Source organism: Patella vulgata, chromosome 1, assembly GCF_932274485.2.
Source record: "Patella vulgata chromosome 1, xgPatVulg1.2, whole genome shotgun sequence".
NCBI classification, from domain to species: Eukaryota; Metazoa; Mollusca; class Gastropoda; family Patellidae; genus Patella; species Patella vulgata.
This window is the reverse complement of record NC_065879.2, coordinates 8,304,548-8,323,809: the sequence shown is the minus strand read 5'-3', so window position 1 is coordinate 8,323,809 and position 19,262 is coordinate 8,304,548. Positions and strand designations below refer to the sequence as shown.

Genomic DNA, 19,262 nt, shown 5'->3' with positions numbered 1-19,262 from the left:
TTATCTAAGTCGAATAAATATGAATCGTCTTCTCTACGATCAGCTTCACAATCAGATATAAGTTCTCCTATATACCTGTAAAATATACATATAAATATATCACATAACCTTAGAAAGAATTCGGGGAGGGTGGCAAGGTTAAAAGACTTACCATATTCATTTAAAGAGAGAGAGAGAGAGAGAGAGAGATTAACATCCACTTGACACAAACTAGGTCATTTCGAGACTAACATATGGTTCAATTTTATTTCAATAATGCACTTGCACGTATGGGTCTTTAGCAGTGGGAGGCAACCAGAGGACCCAGAGAAAATACATGAGGTTGAACATGCAACCCTACTCCTCGGTACGTACATCCAGGGAATCAAAACCATGCCAATTGACTCAATAACAGACCTAATGATACAGCACGCATGCTCTAACCATTCAGCCATTCCCCCCACCACACCCCCACAAAACCCCAATCATCAATAGCATTAGACTGGTTTAATTAAAACACACACTTACTCGCAGATAAAGCTGCCTTTAGGAATGTCTGTAAGGGCACGCACACCCCATCCTCTTCCATTTGTACGAAACAATTGTAGTCTAGCTCTGTATAAAATAATCAAACAATTTTAAACATTGTTACAATTTATACAAATGTCTTTGAGTAACACCATTTAATCATCAAAATGTTTTGAATTATTTATCGTTCAATACTGAATGTTTACATTTGCAAAATGGCTCATCACTAGGTAAATCCTATGCCTCAAAAAATGTTAGGCAACAGGACTTAATAACTTGCAGAGAAACCATGAGAGTTACTTCCCTTATGTAAAATTCAGTAACCTGAAATAAAAGGCGTTTTTGTGAACCGATTAGATTAGACCGATTAGCTATTATACGCATTTGTGAACCAAGTTGATTATGCTAATCGTTACATTTGTGAGACGATTTAACTCAACTGATTAGGCAAATCGACCTAATCGTCCCAGGAGGTGTTTAGGCGATTAGATTTGACGTTTTCAACATGGCGGAATGTTCGACATCGCAAGTAATTTTTAATGCTTATTGTTGTTTTTCTCCATAAAAAATGTTTTTTTAAAACGCATTTGATGTGTTTAAAGTAGCTAAGTCTCTAACTCAATATCATCCAAAATCTTCAACATTGAAAACACGATTTATTTGTCAAATTATATCAACATTCATGTTGTAATCTTTACGGGAAAAGATGGGCTTTTGATATCCAATATTTAAGACAAAATAAACATTTTACCATTGGTACACGAATCGTGTACCATAATGCGCTTCAGCCCTAGTTGTATCAAGAGACTCGAGGGACGAGGCTAGACACATTGCACCAAATCAAACGGCGTATGTAAACTGGAATAACCAGACGTGACGCTAGAAATTTGCACTCGCTTGAGACTGCTGGCTTATTTCGCCGAACATAACGGATTTGAAATTGGAGTAAAAACGGAAACCACTGAATGTAAATCAGTTTATATACATTCATATTACAGTATTATATGCATTGCGACCCACTTTTGTCAATTTCTAGGTCCCAAATGTTAGCGATTAAGCTCCTTTAATGTTAACTTTATAGTCCACAAGAATGTTAGATCACCTCTTGCTCTAAGCAATTTTAGGCCCTCTGGGTGCCAGCAGTGTCACTGTAATCTGTAGGTAACTTGGACTACACGAGAAACACACGCCCCCCTCGTCATGTTAGCAGAGACAATTTTTTTTCTGATCGGTGTCCCTGATGGCAGCCATCTTACCAAATCGTAATTATCAAATTTCACATTTGTGGACCATAGTTAATCAACTCGAAATCATACCAAATCGTACTGGCAAATCAAAACCTAATCTAATCGACTCACAAAAACGCCTATTGAATCTTACATGTCTTTGGTGTGTTCTTCATAACGACCCTGTGACACCTATTTAATGGACAATTTATTATTTCTATGACGCAGACACTTCAATTATGGCTAGGGAGAAGTAGTATTTTATGGGCGGTTTCAAAAATGGGATACAGAACTCGATGCTAACATAAACAAAACTTTTCTCTAACCTCTTCAGGGAAGTGGGGTAATCAAGATTTACATGCATGTACCAGAAGTTAAAGGGTTAAGGTAGCCATACAATTCCAATTAGTCAAATGTCAACTTACGTAATTCCATTCTGTACCACTCTATTATTACAGTTTGTCCAACATCTACAGGCTCGATTACACTCAAATACTAATGGTGGTTCCACAATGTTAAAATCACTTATAACACGGCCCATCTAAAATAACAATATTTCAACTTAAACATACATTACGCAAGCGCTAAATCTGTCTATTGCAGGTCTTTCTGTAGGCCTGAAATGTTATCTAAATCATTAATTAGACGTAAATTAACTTATCCAGATCATAATCAACTCTAGATGCCATCACTAGCCTGCGATATTTATTGGATTTGAATACATTTTTTGATGGATGATTTAACGTCAAAATGGATAATCAAGACTGTTTTTTTTCATACCGACTTTACTAATGAATGATGATCGTGGCTAGGCCTAAAACCCAATTGCTAATATCTCGGTTCATAGTGAAATTTTCAGCATATTTTCTTTACGTTATTCATTTTTTAACTATTATAGCGAGAACTGTCAGCTCTTTATCTAATCCCCCATAATGCCCCTTTAATTACAATAAAAACATGGAAAAGATTAAAATCAATGAATGACATTGTTATCCAGTCCCCTAGTTATGTAGTTAAAACAAAATGAAATCCGGTTTAACACCCTACTTTTCTGCCCTAATGATTATTTCTAGCCTAGAGGTCGGGTGTTCGATTCCTGCATTGGCCGAGAAAGTTCATCCAGATTTTCCGGCGTGGTTCCCCCCTTGTCAGTGATGCAGGACAGAGGGCCTGACCAGGACAGCTGTCTAGTTGTTCGGGTGGGACGAAAAACATTGGCGTGCACGTAAAAGATCACTTGACAGTTGGAATTCGATTAAGAGTATGCCGTAGTGCCGCCGTTCGGGCAAAATTTCCCTCATAGCACAATGTATGGCGAATGCCCATCTTCATAAGGTCAGTTGTTGCGGAACAATAGAACGTTAAAACCCCATTTCATTTCATTTCATTTCATTTATTTCTAGTGTGTTCACCATGTGATATTTAATGTATATGACACATACCTTATCATACCAACATTTAATGGTACTTCTAGCACAGACACAAAACATGGAGGAACAATCATCTTTACATCGACAACTCTACAAATATAATCACATCTTTCAAACAAAATATTTCATTTCATTAGTAGATTCTGTCCAGCACTCAACACCCCACCCACGAAAATGAAATGTAGTTTAAAGTTTTTCTTTACTCTACCCACTGAGATAAATATCGTTTACAGGGGGCTTTGATTTTTCAAAATTTTCAATTTACCATATCCTCGTAAATATTAAATCTGTAAATATTCATGAATATTCATGAATATAATGTCTAAGAGGCATTTAGTAACTGGATAGAACAAAACACAAAACTACTTATTAGCTTGGGTGACTATAGAATAGTTAAATAACTTGTGAAAGAGTATCAAGTTGTACTAATATCCAGTCCTATCAGTGAACAAGTATCAAGTTGTACTATTATCCAGTCCCTACCTGTAAACTGTTTATTGAACTATTTATCAAGTTGTACTATACTATTCAAAAAAAGTAGGGGATATTTGATTTTGGGGGCATAATACTAAAATATGCAAATGACTACGAAAAAAGTCACTATAGAACCTAACAGAAGAAACATTTCCAGTTACATGTGACGCCCAAACGCACCAATAGCTACCGCATGGAATGCAGGTGATGCTTGGGATCATCATGGGGGTCCAACCTAAGATTTGCACGACTCTGACTTTGAATGTTACAGTCATTGTGGCATTGAATTCCAGGGTGGAAACATCAGTTTAATTGTTTTAGTGACCAGAAAACAAATTTTGATATGCGTTGGCTTACCCAAAATGAAAGGTTACGTGCCCTTGGCATGCTACAGATCGGCACAACACAGGCGGTTGTGGCGCGGACGATGAATGTTTCTCAGTCTGTCATAAGCAGGCTATGGTCCAGATACCGTGATACACAATCTGTACAGGACAGACCACGCTCAGGTCGACCAAGGGCGACAACTCAAGCCCAGGATCGATTTATCCGTACCTTGGCCTTGAGAAATCGTGTCATCACAGCAAATCAGATCAGCGCTCGTCTTCAAACAGACACTGGTGTGAGAGTGAGTGGCCAGACGATTCGGAATCGACTGCATAGGGGTCACCTTCGCGCCCGACGTCCTCGCGTGATCCCTTGTTTGAGAGATCATCACATTCAGGCAAGACGTCGTTGGTGTAGGGATCGTCAACACTGGGATAATCGACGCTGGAGCAATGTGATGTTTTCAGATGAGTCAAGGTTCACTGTTGATTTTTTGGACAGACGTAGGAGGGTGTGGCGTCGTCGAAACGAGCGCTTCCAAGACGTTAACGTCATCAGACATGATCGATTTGGGGGTGGTTCTGTTATGGTGTGGGGAGGCATCACTGTTGCTGGAAGAACGGCTTTACATGTTGTTGCAGTGCGTGTTACAGGCCAGTACTACCGGGCCAACATCTTGGCAGTCCATGTTGTGCCGTTCGCACGACGTCATGGCCGCCGTTTCATCTTCCAGGATGACAACGCAAGATGTCACAGGGCCAGGATCGTTACAGGTTACCTCCAACAACAGAACATCACCACATTACCTTGGCCAGCACTGAGTCCCGACCTCTCCCCCATCGAGCATGTCTGGGACATGCTTGGACAGAGGTTACGTCAACGTCAACAACGTCCTGCCAATGTCCAAGAACTTGCTGCTGCGTTGCAACAGGAATGGGACAATCTGGACCAAAATGACCTTAGACGTCTCATTAGGAGTATGCCACGTCGGATCAATGCTTGTTTGGCAAACAGAGGAGGATTTACCCGTTACTGACTTGGTTGTGATGCTGTGGTAACTTTGCTGTTTGACCCCGGGTATCATTTTACCCTTATAATGGTCAGTCTGTGCCTTACTTAGTCTAACGATCATTTGGAATAAATCGATGAATGTGAACTTCATTTCATTTTGTCATTTGTTTCTTCGTCAGTTTCATTAGGTGACTTTAATAACACTTAAAAATCAAATATCCCCTACTTTTTTTGAATAGTATATTATCCAGTCTTACTTGTAAACTAGTTATAACTGTTGATATTCAACTATTTATCAAGTTGTACTATTATCCAGGTCCTACCTGTAAACTGTTTATTGAACTATTTATCAAGTTGTACTATTATCCAGTCTTAACTGTAAACTGTTTATTGAACTATTTATCAAGTTGCACTATTATCCAGTCTTACCTGTAAACTAGTTATAACTCTGTTGATATTTAACGGCGATGTTTCTACGTTCTCTATAATATATAGATAATCTGTGGGGAATGATTCATCATCTACAGCATTAACACAGGCTATTGGATTCCTTTCACGACCCAAAGACACATCTCTGAAATTAAAATAACCAGAAAGAGTTCAAACATTATTAACTCAAGTAACTAAAGTTGATGTACCCATTAGATGCTTACCTTTCTGTCTTAACTCTTTGGACCCGAGTGGCCCAGATGCCATTTCACTGAGTACAAGCCGCCATGGGTACCTGTTTGACCAATCAGTAACAAACAGGTACCTGTGGCAGCTGACATACCGGCTTCTCAGTATTCTAGTCATGACATTCTATCCGTTTTTATCTGATGCTCGGGTCCTGAGGGGTCATAGTATTACAAAAACAATATTTTGGTCCATTTTTACCCTGGCAGGCTAATGTGTTGTTCATGGTGTCGGTATCCAAAGGGTTAAGAAATAAAACAGGGTTGAACATCCTACTTTTCTGCACCAACTGGTCTAGGTAATGTGAACATAAGTCACAATAAACTCAGAAATTTAATGTCTTACTTTTGCTCGGACATCTATTATTTCGATTTCCAACTGTCCAGGGATCTTTAACAGCCAATCCGATTGAGTTTATTGAATAAAATATTGTTTTAACTAATGATATACGCAGACCCAAGACTAGAAGAGTTTACCTGTGAAGTAGTTTTTCCGATCTACCGAGACGCTTAGCAGCAAAACCCTTCAGCTGTTTGTTGACCTTTAGAGCCATCCATGTTGGTGACGTCTGATCTAAACAAACTGTTAATGGCGTTTCACCTTCATTATTCTTCACTTCTACGTCTGCTCCTCGTGCTAATAATAATCTAAAGAAATAATACAGATTTTAAATTCATATTCCATTTTATAAGGGAAGAGAGAGAGAGAAAGAGAGAGAGTTTAACCCCACTTGACACAAACTAGGTCATTTCGGGACTAACATTTAGTATAATTTTTTTCAATAATTCGCTTGCGCATAGGGGTTTAGCAGTGGGAGAAAACCAGAGGACCTGGAGAAAACCCACGAGGTTGGACAGGCAACCCTACTCCTTGTCACGTACAACCGTACAACGGGAGAATCGAAACCACATCCGCATATGACGTCATATGTGCTAAAATGTGCAGGACCGTCGCCGATCTAGCGTTCTCCAAGAAGATGATTATCTTAATGAAATTTTTAATAATTTAAACATACTTACACCACACATTCATAATGAGATCTACGGGCTGCAATATGTCTACAAATAGAAAACAAAATAAATTCAAGCTACGTTCATGCATCCCCCAACTCTTCAAAATAAATTTGTTAGTCATGATATTTAATTAATATACAACAAGCCAACAGTTAGGCTGATGTCCCCTGCATCAAACCCAAAATAAATTAATTATTTGCGCCTTTATATTTTTATAAAGCATCAATCAAGGAAATCGCTTATCACTCATTACTGAACTTGGTCGAGGTATTGATGTAATGAAACCATTGTGTTAACATGACCCAACACTACTTAATACCATGTAAAGAAATCTACACCAAATTTGAACATTCTACCTCATTTAGCAACAAACAGAGTTAAAGTGTCCCAAAATGGCAAAATGGTCAGACTAACCCATATTAACAGTCCCCTGCTCTTTCTGATGCTTTCCCTGAAAGAAGGAAGACAAAATCCTGACCACCCTCCAGAGAGATAAAACAGAATTAAATCAAACTATCAACTTACAGAGGTCTATCACCATGTTCATTAGGCACGTTTATTTCACATCCAGCAGATAGAACCAAGTTAATAATATCAACACTCCCAGCATATGCTGCCCAGTGTAGGCCAGTGTTTTCTTCCTGGAAATAGAAATCACAGCAATTATAGACACTGAGAAACTTTATTTTCACTAAAAACCCAACAGCACCTATATCATCCCATATACAAAAAGCCAACAGCAAGGCTGATGTCTCCCTCCTCCCTCCAAAAACGATGACTAACAGACAGCCAGACGTACAGTTGTCTAGCCCAGAAAATATTCATCATCCAACTCAAGTCAAGATAATCAAATTTTTACACCAAGTTTTAGGGTGGTTGAATGGCAGGTTACTGCGTGCGTGTTGTATCGTAAGGTCTGTTATTGGCCTGGTTTCGATTCCCCGGTTGTACGTTTGACAAGGAGTAGGGTCACCTGTTCAACCTCGTGGGGTTTCTTCAGGTCCTCTGGTTTCCTCTCACTGCTAAAGACCCTTACGCGCAAGCGAATTATTGAAATAAAATTGAACCATGTTAGTTCCGAATTGACCTTGTTTGTGTCAGTGAATGAATGTTAAACTCTCTATCTCCTTCCCCCCCCCCCCCTCTCCATCTCTCTCTCGCTTAAATATTCTAGGTCAATTAGAAGCTTAGTTCTTGTGCATAATCATGTTCCAATCTCTGTATGATGACTTTGCTGTAATACTTTAGAAAATGTTTAATAGAAAGTAAGATAGTAACGTATAGCATCATTATAAAATTACTTACATCATCTTTCATGCCTGGATCTGCACCATGTGACATTAAGTAACGAACAGTATCAACATACTTTGACTCGGCAGCCCAGATCATTGGTGTCCATCCTCCGTCATCCTGTAAATTCACAACAATATGTTACATTAAATATAGCTTAACTTATATGCCGTTTAATTCCTCATGCCTTCTTACATATAAAATCTGTGATTTAATGATATATGTGGATTAAAAATATATTATTAATCCATCAAAAGTTTGCTTCAAATCATATTCATATCATATAACTACCCAATGCTGTGAGAATTTGTATCGGCCTTGTTTGTCACATGACTTGAATGAGGGAGAATCCATTTACAGCTTGTATTTGTTGATAGTCGCTGTCCATTTACACTTACTATTAAGTAAACATGCCTGTATGATTATATCAAGGTTTAACGTCCTGCTGTTCTGCTCTGACTTGTCTAATGAAGACGGACATACGCCATACAGTGTGTTATGAGGGGAATTTTGCCCAGACAGCGGCACTATTTTGCCCGAACAGCGGCGCTACTGCCTTCTCTTATATGCCAAAGGATCTTTTACATGCATACCAATGTGTACACAGGACCTCATTTTTTGTCCCATCCGAACGACTAGACAGCTGTTCTTGACTGGCCCTCCGTCCTGTCCCATTCGAATGACAGCTGTTCTCGTCATGCCCTCCGACCTGTACCACTTACAAGGGCGAAACCACGCCCAAAATCCTGATGAACTTTCCTGGCCAACACTGGGAGCAATCCGAAACCTGCAGACTAGCGAGCCAGTGTTTTACTCGCTCAGCCACTGTGGTTCCCCATAGGTTTGAAAGGCTGTACTATAAATATTATTTTGTCTGCAATATCACCTCGGTGGAAGTGGGCGTTAAATAAAGCTATTTCAGGTATTATTCCGTTAGAATGACTTACAGTGATGTTAACACTCATTTTTCTAACTTCTACTAGATATTGTATAACAGCCATACTTCCTAACTTAGCAGCATAATGTAATACAGTCATACCATCTTCTCCCTACAAAATATACATCATATATTAAACAAACATTATGCAAGAGCTAAATCTGCCTATTGCAGGTCTTTCTTTAGGTCTGTAATGTTATCTAAATTATTAATTAGACATTAATTAACTTATCCAGACCATAATCAACTCTCGATGGCATCGAATTTCTCCGATATTAAATAGATTAGTACAGTTCAGCCATATTTTGATTTAAGCTAATATCTTCGCTCGCAATAGAATAACTTGAATGAAATTTTCAAATTATTCATTTTATATTATCTATTTTCGAACTATTATAGCAAGAATGCATAGCTCTTTATCTGAATCATACATAATGTATCTTTAATTCTTATAACAGATCTAAAATACATTTCACTTAGAGCTTATTTTGAAGTGCGTAATTCCCCGGCTTAACCCTTTAGTAAATATCAACTACTTGGGTTACATGAAAAGGTAAGAAAGACGCTATGTACTTTGTGACAGAGAGAGTTTCATGTCCACTCGACACAAACTAGGTCATTTCGGCACTAACACATGGTTCAATTTTATCTCAATAATTTGCTAGCACGTAGGGGCCTTCAGCAGTGGGAGGAAACGAGAGGATGAGGAGAAAACCTACGAGGTTGGACAGGGGACCCTACGTCTTGTCACATACAAGTGGGTAATCGCAAACACACCACTAGACTCATGAACATAAATACTGTGTATAAATAGAAATCCAATCAGATAGCATTATCAAGATATTGTATGATAGATTTATTATCATTGTCTACTATCATCAACAGATGCTCCAGCATTAACTAGTATCCAAGACTGGAAATAGGGCACCTGCCACAGACAAAGTCAGGCACAGATTCAGTTGAAAATGTCAGATACTATTTCAAAAACCAATATTTCCAAGCCTGCTAGTATCATTCTTTACTATCAATAACTACCGACCCCATCATCAACAGAAGCCCCAGCATTATCTAGATATTGTATGAGATTTTTTATATTACTAGATATTGTATAATAGATTTATTATTTTACTTACCCTATCATCAACAGATGCCCCAGCGTTAACTAGATATTGTATGATAGATTTATTATCATTCTCTGTAGCACACATTAATGGTGTTCTTAACGTTTTATCCTGTATATGTACAACAGCTCCACACTGTAGAAAATAACAAAATAAACACATAAAATTATGGTATGGAACTATTACAAGCATAATTTATGTTAAATTGTTTCAATAGCATTTTGTAATTAAACTGGAATATACAGGTCAAAATTACTGAGCGATGTTTCGACTTGGCTTTTCTAGCCATTGCTTGATAATGACTAGAGAAGTCGAAACGTCGCTCAGTAATAAGCAGTAATTCTATTCAATAGAATTGTGACTTGTTTATAATTTATGTTATCAAGTTTTGTACAATATCAGATGTCCACACCATGTAGTGCTTTAAGATGGAAGTTTTGCGCAGATAGTGGCATTCTGGCCTTCTCTTAGTTTGAATTCTAAATGTCAAGGGTTCTATCAGCATAAGTACACGCGTCTCATTCATCAACAACTGAGCACATCTAAACATTTAATGTAATCCCAAATTTGACATAGAATGAGAGAGAGAGAGATATGGGGTTTAACGTCCACTCGACACAAACTAGGTCATTTCGGGACTAACATATGGTTTAATTTTATTTACATAAATCGCTTGCGCGTAGGGGTCTTTAGCAGTGGGAGGAAACCGGAGTACCCGGAGAAAACCCACGAGGTTTGACAGGCGACCCTAGTCCTTGCCACGTACAACCGGGGATTCGAAACCACGCCAGTCGACTCAATGACAGACTTTATGATACAGCGCGCGCACGCTAACCATTCAGCCATCAACCCCCCCCTTTGACATAGAATGAAGCATAACAAGTTTTATTAAATAAGAGAGAGAAATGGGGTTTAACATCCACTCGACACAAACTAGTTCATTTCGGGACTAACATATGGTTCAATTTTATTTCAATAATTCTCTTGCAGTCTTTTGCAGTGGAAGGAAACAAGAGGACCCACAGAAAACCCACAAGGTTGGACAGGCGACCCTACTCCTTGTCACGTACAACCGGGGATTCAAAACCACGCTAGTTGAGTCAATATCAGAGCTTATGATACAACGCGCACGTGCTAACCATTCATCCATCCAACCCCCACTCACCCCTTGGAGCGTAACAAGTTTTATTAAGTGACAATACCTGTACAAGAATATGAACAATAGCAAGATGACCACTATTAGCTGCTGCATGTATGGCTGTCTGATCTTCATGCTCACTATAACGTTGATTTGGATCCGACCCATCCACTGAAAAATAAAGATACAACCCATTATTTTGAATTACACGTTTAAGAAAGACTTGAATGAACTTTTAATTCTTTTTAGAGCGTTTATAAATAGAACTTAAATGATTTAATTGCAGTGTTTCCTGAAAAAGGAGAATGAGCAAGAATATGGTTGTCAATACCCAGTACCCTTGTATAACAAAAACCTAAGACAAAATTGTTTCCATGGAAACACAAAGATGATTAAATCGGAGAAATTTCTAATTTGCAAAAGGTAAATGAAATATTTTTCTGCAACGAATTAGGAAAAGGTACAACTATTATAATCTAAGTTGATGTGTATACAATCTAATTCAAATACAGATCTATATTTCGTTTCGTTTTTTTTTTATACTTTCGATGACCTCCACAGCATGAAGATCTGACCAGATGTAGTGGGAGGTTGCATCAGGGGTCATACAAGCAGCTTTTGACCCTATGACGTCAGACATTTGATTACCCGATCAATGTTGCTGTTTCTAGTAGGATATCCACAGTTCCATGCATAGCATGCCAATAACTTGCCATAGCAGACCGTGTCATCGGCTAATTTCTCACATCAACCAGAATGCCGTTTATATAACAACTCTTCCAGACAGTAAAGACAAGTAAAACGCAAGTTTGAACTATAAAAAACGAAACGAAATATGATCTGTATTTTAATGAGGTTGATGTGTATACAAAGTTTGATAAAACTGTTTGACTTACTCAGTATATAAATACACTTTTCTACCTCGCCATCATATGCTGGTTGATATAATGATTTACTTAAGTTACGATATTTCTTTGGTCTGAAATTCAAAAATACATTTTCTTATACATTGTATATCTAATAAACGATTACAAGTGTCAATCTCAGGTCTCTGGTGGTCATTTGAGGGATTTTGAATTTCTTGCAAACAATAATATTCTGATAGTTGAATTTCTAAAAGGAATATTGAGAGAGACAGAGAGAGAGAGAGAGAGAGAGAGAGGAGAGAGCATTCGACCCTACTCCTTGTCAAATACAATCGGGGAATCTAAACCACACCATTTGATTCAATGACAGATCGCAACATACAACTCGCACGCTCTAACCATTCAGCCATCGAACCTCCCTAAAAGGAATAATGGCCCAAGAATAGTTTCAATTCCATTCAGTATTTACAAATATATAAAGAATGAGCATATTTAGGATATGATCAAAATCAGCCAACTTCACCAATAATTTTTTTTTTAATCTGACTTAATCCAAATCAAGAGATTATCTACTGTTGATATATTTTGGTTTGGTTTTCTTAAATAAAAATCAAGCCGTAAAAAATGGATATTATTCGAAAAATGCAAATGATGATCAGTTTAATATATCAGGGCAATACTATATACCGGAAAACAATCGGAAAACACCATTTTGTACTGAATACCGGAAACTACTAAATACCGGAAAACACACTAAATACCGGAAAATACCCTAAATAGGTAACCCGGAGACTGGCACCCTAAATAGATAACCGGGAGCCTGGTCCTCTGTGTGCCTGGGTTAGGATAAGTTTCTGGTTTATATTATAGCCCTTCTCCGGGTTACCTATTTAGGTTGGTTTCCGGTATTCAGTGTGTTTTCCGGTATTTAATGTTTTTCCGGTGTTTTCCGGGATTCAGTATAACATGGTGTTTTCCGGTAGTTTTCCGGTGTTTTTGCGGTATATAGTATAGACCATATATCAGAATAAATCTCACCTTTCTTGTCCCAAATTATCCAGTATTTTCTGTAAGGTCTTTTTATCTGGTCCACTGGGTAAACTATCTGTTGAAATAAATTCACTTTTAATAAAGCTGACTAGAGCTAACTTTCAAAGAACATAAATATCTTGAAGACAAGGTTATTTATAACTAACAATTCTAAAAGCCAACTCTCAAGCCTGGAAATAAGGCACCTGTCACAGACAATGTCAGGCACAGATTCAGGCTTTGTCAGGCACAAAACCTCTTTTGCCTGTTATTTTGTCCGGCACTGATTTGTCTTTTTCATTGATATTATTAATACATGTCTAGAAGCAATGTTATGGTGGATCAACCCATAGAAATGAAATCGGGTTTAACGTCCTACTGTTCTGCTCCGACTGGGCTAATGAAGACAGACATACATCATACAGTGTGCTATGAGGGAAATTTAGTCCAGGCAGCGGCACTATGGCCTACTCTTATATCGAATTCTAACTGCCAAGGGATCTTTTATGTACATGCCAATGTATACATGGGACTTCGGTTTTTCATCCCATCCAAATGTACTTGTCAGACCCTCCTTCCTGCATCACTCACAAGGGGAAATCACGTCGCAAAATCCTGATGAACATTCTCGGCCAATGCAGGGATTGAACACCCAACCTCCAAGCTAGCGAGCCAGTGTCTTACCCACTTAGCCACCGTGGCTCCCAACCCATAGAAAGATGATGACCATTACTGTTTTTTTAAATGAAATCTACTACTGGAATTCAACATCCAAATACCAATATTTTCATACCGAACTTTACTTTTTCATGAACCCACGTGGACTGCCCACAAACCTCTTTTGGTTTTTCAGGAAACTTCTAATTTTCACAGACCTAAGGTTAGTAAGCAATGTTCTAAATGAGTACAATTTGATTTACCTAAAGAAATAGTTTTTGATCCTAAAGAATATTTGACACCAGGTGTCTCTTTCTCACTTCCTTTCTCTTTATATCCACCTAATAAGGACATCTTTGCTATACTACTGAAAAATATTTACATAACAATTTGATCAATAAAGATTGCCATTTTAATTAAATATTCATTTCTTTTATTTTACAAGCGAGTAGTGAAAGCGCAATCTGATTAAAATACAGATCTATATTTCGTTCGTTTTTTTTCTTTTTCGATAACCTACACTACATGAAGATCTGACGAGCGGTTTTTGACCCTATGACATTAGACATTGATTAATCAATCAGTGTTGACGTTTCTAGGGGTTTACCCACAGTTCCTTGCAGAGCACACCAAGAACTCGCCATAACAGACAGTTTCATTGGCTAATTCAAACATCAACTAGAACACGTCAATGATAACAATTCTTCCAGATCCTAGTGTTGTGAAGACAAGTAAAACGAAATTTTGAAATATAAAAAACGAAACAAAATGGGATCTGTGTTTTAATCAGACTGAGCGAACACGGTAAGGACTCTTTAACTAGAATGCTCCGAGTTCGAATCCCAGCATGGGTCGATAAGCACCACAGATCTGAGAGAGAGAGAGAGAAATGGGGTTTAACATCCACTCGACACAAACTAGGTCATTTGGGGACTAACATATGGTTTAATTTTACTTACATAATTCGCTTGCGCGTAGGGGTCTTTAGCAGTGGGAGGAAACCGGAGGACCCAGAGAAAACCCACGAGGTTGGACAGGCGAACCTCCTCCTTGCCACGTACAACTGGGGATTCGAAACCACGCCAGTCGACTCAATGACAGACTTTATGATACAGCGCGCGCACGCTAACCATTCAGCCATCCACCCCCCCCCCCAAAGATCTGAGGCAGCGCCTAAAGGGCTGACCAGTATAGTGATACCCAAGTCCATCTGTGTGTAGATTGGGGTGCATATAAGGAACAGCATCTCTTCTGAAAATTCCACTTCCCTTGCATTGCACACGTACATATGGTTCAATTTTGTTTCAAAAATTCGCTTGCGCATAGGGGTGTTTAGCAGTGAGAGGAAACCGGACGACCTGGAGAAAACCCACGAACCGGACAGGTGATTCTGCTCCTTGTCACGTTCAAGCAGTGAATCAAAACCACAATAGTTGACTGGATATCCAACAGGTTAACCATTTGGCCACCCAATCCTCTTAACACTTACAAAGATGTGAGAAAATTTAGTATATTCAAAAATAGTGGTATGGGATCAATAAGATACAGGCACAGAAAAATAAAAATAATTACGTTGCGGCTGTTTGACGTTTACTGATGCGGCCTTGTGTTGTAGATGCTGTATCTGATAACGTTGAAGGTTCATCATTCAAACTCAAGGTGACCTCGAACTGGAGCGATTCCTCACCACAATGTGGACAGTAATATTTTCCATCTTTAAAAACTTGACATTGTTTGTGAAAATTATGAATAGATGGTCCTTCTTTCCGACACTGATAAAATTTTCCCTGAAATTAAAGAAAACAGATATTGAAAAATACTTTTATAATTTCCTAATAGAGGCTATAAAGAAATGAAATGGGGTTCAATGTGATACTTTTCTGCTCCGACTGGGCTAATGCAGACGGTAATAGTAACTATGGGGATGCTCGGTTGTCAGTCCGGAGCATCCAGAATTGACACAACTGCAATTGTGAGATTTGAAATTATGTCCTAGCAAAGATCAAAACTGTCAGTCCCAACACAAACTAGGTCATTTCGGGACTAACACATGGTTCAATTTTATTTCAATAATTCACTTGCGCGTAGGGGTTTTTAGCAGTGGGAAGAAACCAGAGGACCTGTAGAAAACCTAAGAGGTTGGACAGGCGACCCTACTCCTTGCCACGTACAAACGGAGAATCGAAACCATGCCAGTTGACTCAATGACAGACCTTATGATACAGTGCGCACATGCTAACCATTCGGCCATCCAACCCCTCGAGTAGAGTTATGAAGTAATTAAACACAACAAATATGTTTCAGCTGTCATCCCCCTTTTCAATAGGATTCAGCCATTCACAAAAACACAATGTTAAGATTTTTAGTTAATTGAATGATAACGTTAGCCTCTTTAGGGTTACACAAAAATTTTCTATGTGACCAAGGGCCATAACTCTGATTAATTATTCGAAATCATGGAAAATCATCTTATGAACATAAACATTGTGTATAAATTTTAAACCAAGTATATATCGCTAATCTTTAGAGTCTCCTCAACAGCTTGCTATGTTATCAAGGGTAGTAAGTCTGGCAGAAACTATTGAAAATAAATTCAAAGTCAATCAGAGCATGCTTATTGTCTCTGATATCACCCTTGGTAATGAAATGAAATAAAATGGGGTTTAACGTCCTACAGTTCTGCTCCTAAACTGGGCTAATGAAGACTGGCATACGCCATACAGTGTGCTATGAGGGAAATTTTGCCCAGGCAGCAGCACTATCGCCTACTCTTATATCGAATTCCAACTGCCGACCTCCAGGCTAGCGAGCCAGCGTCTTACCCACGTGATCCCTTATCACCCTTGGTGGAAGTGGACGTAAAACTCCAGGAACGAACGAACGAGGATGCTTACTCTTTCTAGAACACCTGATGCCACTTCTTGTGTATTAATTATAACTAACCTGAGTACAGTAATGTCCACAACCAGGACAACATTGATGAGCTTTAAGTTTAAGACGATGAGCTTCACAGATAGCCATGAAAGGTATTTTAACACCTGGTCTAACTAGCTGAGTGTTAGTTACTTTATTACAACATCCCATTACCTAAATCAAACAAATAAATATATCTAATTAATATATCATATTACAACATTAAATAAGTGACTTGATAATCACAACAGTCTCTCCTCACTATTAATCAAACAAATAAATATCTAATTAATAGGTCATGTTAAAACATTAAATGAGAATTTACAGAGTTGTAAGAGTGACTGGATAATCACAACTGTCTCTTCTCACTATAAATCAACCCAATAAATATCTAATGAATATATACATGATACATTATGGAAGATTAGTTAAAAAGCTGGCAGTTCTCACTGTAATAGTGAAAAAATAGATAATGTAAAAGAGCGAGAGAAAGAAATGGGGTATAACGTCCACTCCACACAAACTAGGTCATTTCAGGACTAACATATGGTTCAATTTTATATCAGTAATTTGCTTGCGCGTAGGGGTCTTTAGCAGTGGGAGGAAACCAGAGGACCTGAAGAAAACCCACAAGGTTGGACAGGCGACCCTACTCCTGGTGACGTACAACCAGGGAATCGAAACCCTGCCAATTGATTCAATGACAGGCCTTATGATACAGTGCACACACACTAACCATTCGGCCATCCATCCACCTAATGAAGACAGACATAAACCATACAGTATACTATGAGGGGAAATTTTTCCAATCCATACAGCGGCACTACAACCTATTGTTTAGCAAATTTGAACTACCACAGGTTCTTTTACGTGCATGCCAATGTGAACGGAGGACCTTGGTTTTCCCTCTTATTCCAATTAGTCCATGTGACAGACATGAGATTTTGGAGCATCATTACCAATTTGATGAATAAATTCATCCATGATTTTCAGTTAGCCTGGTGGCTGAAGTGTTGAAATTTGATCTATTTTGGCGGCCACCTTTAAAAATGGCCCCCGTTATTTCATTGAAATTGAGCACATCGGGGAAACCTTCATAACTCCTGAACAGATTGACCTATGGATATGGAATGTGGCTCACAATGTTCGCAAGAAAATGCTACATCTGGTGCTATATGATACATGTTGTTGAATGAATCATATATTTTCCAAATCATTTTTTTTTTCAAGTTTTCATGATCTATTTTCTAAGTTTACTACCAAATCATGTTCAGAGTAATTTTAGCCAAATTATGTGTGTGGTCTTCTTAAGTTATTCATTTAGTCCAGTGATCCTCCCTGTACAGCTGCAGTGGCCACAAACTCAACAAAAGTCTTAAGTAGACTGTCAAATTTAAAATGTTAAACGTCGGCGAGGCAGGGCACCAAATTAGTGAATGTTTAGCTAGTGTGTCACAATCGAAACGATAATTGGGGACAGGTTGTTTCTGTGTTAAAATTTGTCCCCGAAGACAATTTTGAGATTATGTCACTTCTGTGACGTCATTTAAGGTTGGGGTTCTGTTCAATTTCCAAAATGGCTGCCAAAATTTAGCGAAAAAACGAATTTGAAGTTGGGTGAGTATCACGCAAGGTAAGGCTTGTGATATATCATATATAGGGTTTTCGTAACCACTTGAATTTAAAATTATCTCTAAAAATGAATCATTTATTGGAATTTTCAATGAAACGGAAATGTTTGTTCCGCACAGGAATAAACTTAGAAGGGACAAATACAATTTGTAAAACCAGATATATGATGTTAGTGAACCCATTTTTTCCAGAACACCTGTTTCACACAAAATCTATTTTTTATCCAGACAGACGTATGGATATCAAAGAATTGCATAACAGAAAACTTACCTTCCGATCAACTGTATCAAGTGCTTGACAGAAAAGAGTACCAGTGGCTAATTTGTTAAAGGCAGCACCATTTATTTTACAACAACATAGGGGTATGATGTCCCGATCTGGTGATATACACTGGGTGTTCTGAAAAAAATAATAAAAAAAAATAAATAACCAAGCGCACACTATTAATCATTACTTACACATTTGAAGAATGTATCAAAATCAGGCGTGCCAACCTTAAGACACCGAATTTTCAGGTTATCAGTACGAAAGAGGGACACAGAGAGAATTTGGTCATTTCAGGACTAACAAATGGTTCAATTTTATTTCAATAACTTTCTTGCGAGTAGGGCTCATTAGAAGAGGGAGAAAAACGATGAATAATGGTTCATATTTCATATGGTTGAAAGGTGACGCTACTCCTTCAAGCGAAGAATTGAAACCATGCAACCCAACTCAATCACAGGCCTTATGATTCAATGCGCATGCGTTAAACCATTCTGTATGAAATGAGTGGGAGATGAGTTCAAAAACCTGCGTATTATTATTACACACTCAATAAGACAAACCGAAGGACAAGACAAACCTGAGGACAAGAGAAACTGCACAGACATTGCAAGAAAACAACAATGCCACAATACGAATTGAAATGAAATGGGGTTTAACGTCCTACTATTCTGCTCCGACTGGGCTAATGAAGACGGGCATACGCCATACAGTGTGCTATGAGTGAAATTTTGCCCATACAGCGGCACTAT

At 38.3% G+C, this 19,262-nt stretch overlaps 1 protein-coding gene across 1 annotated transcript in view; it reads right to left on the bottom strand.

Annotated features, from left to right (window-relative positions):
* Positions 1-6,995: 6,995 nt before the first annotated feature.
* The window catches only part of LOC126808459 (probable serine/threonine-protein kinase nek3), a 38,433-nt gene continuing 26,166 nt past the window's right edge, over positions 6,996-19,262 (bottom strand). The window contains exons 9-19 of the mRNA XM_056103243.1: positions 18,517-18,645; positions 16,645-16,788; positions 15,274-15,488; positions 13,965-14,068; positions 13,054-13,120; positions 12,046-12,128; positions 11,214-11,320; positions 10,024-10,146; positions 8,901-9,002; positions 7,965-8,073; positions 6,996-7,015 (exon numbers count right to left, since the gene is read on the bottom strand). Of these exons, the coding sequence (XP_055959218.1) occupies positions 6,996-7,015; positions 7,965-8,073; positions 8,901-9,002; positions 10,024-10,146; positions 11,214-11,320; positions 12,046-12,128; positions 13,054-13,120; positions 13,965-14,068; positions 15,274-15,488; positions 16,645-16,788; positions 18,517-18,645 (1,203 nt within the window). The remainder of the gene's footprint in view (positions 7,016-7,964; positions 8,074-8,900; positions 9,003-10,023; positions 10,147-11,213; positions 11,321-12,045; positions 12,129-13,053; positions 13,121-13,964; positions 14,069-15,273; positions 15,489-16,644; positions 16,789-18,516; positions 18,646-19,262) is intronic.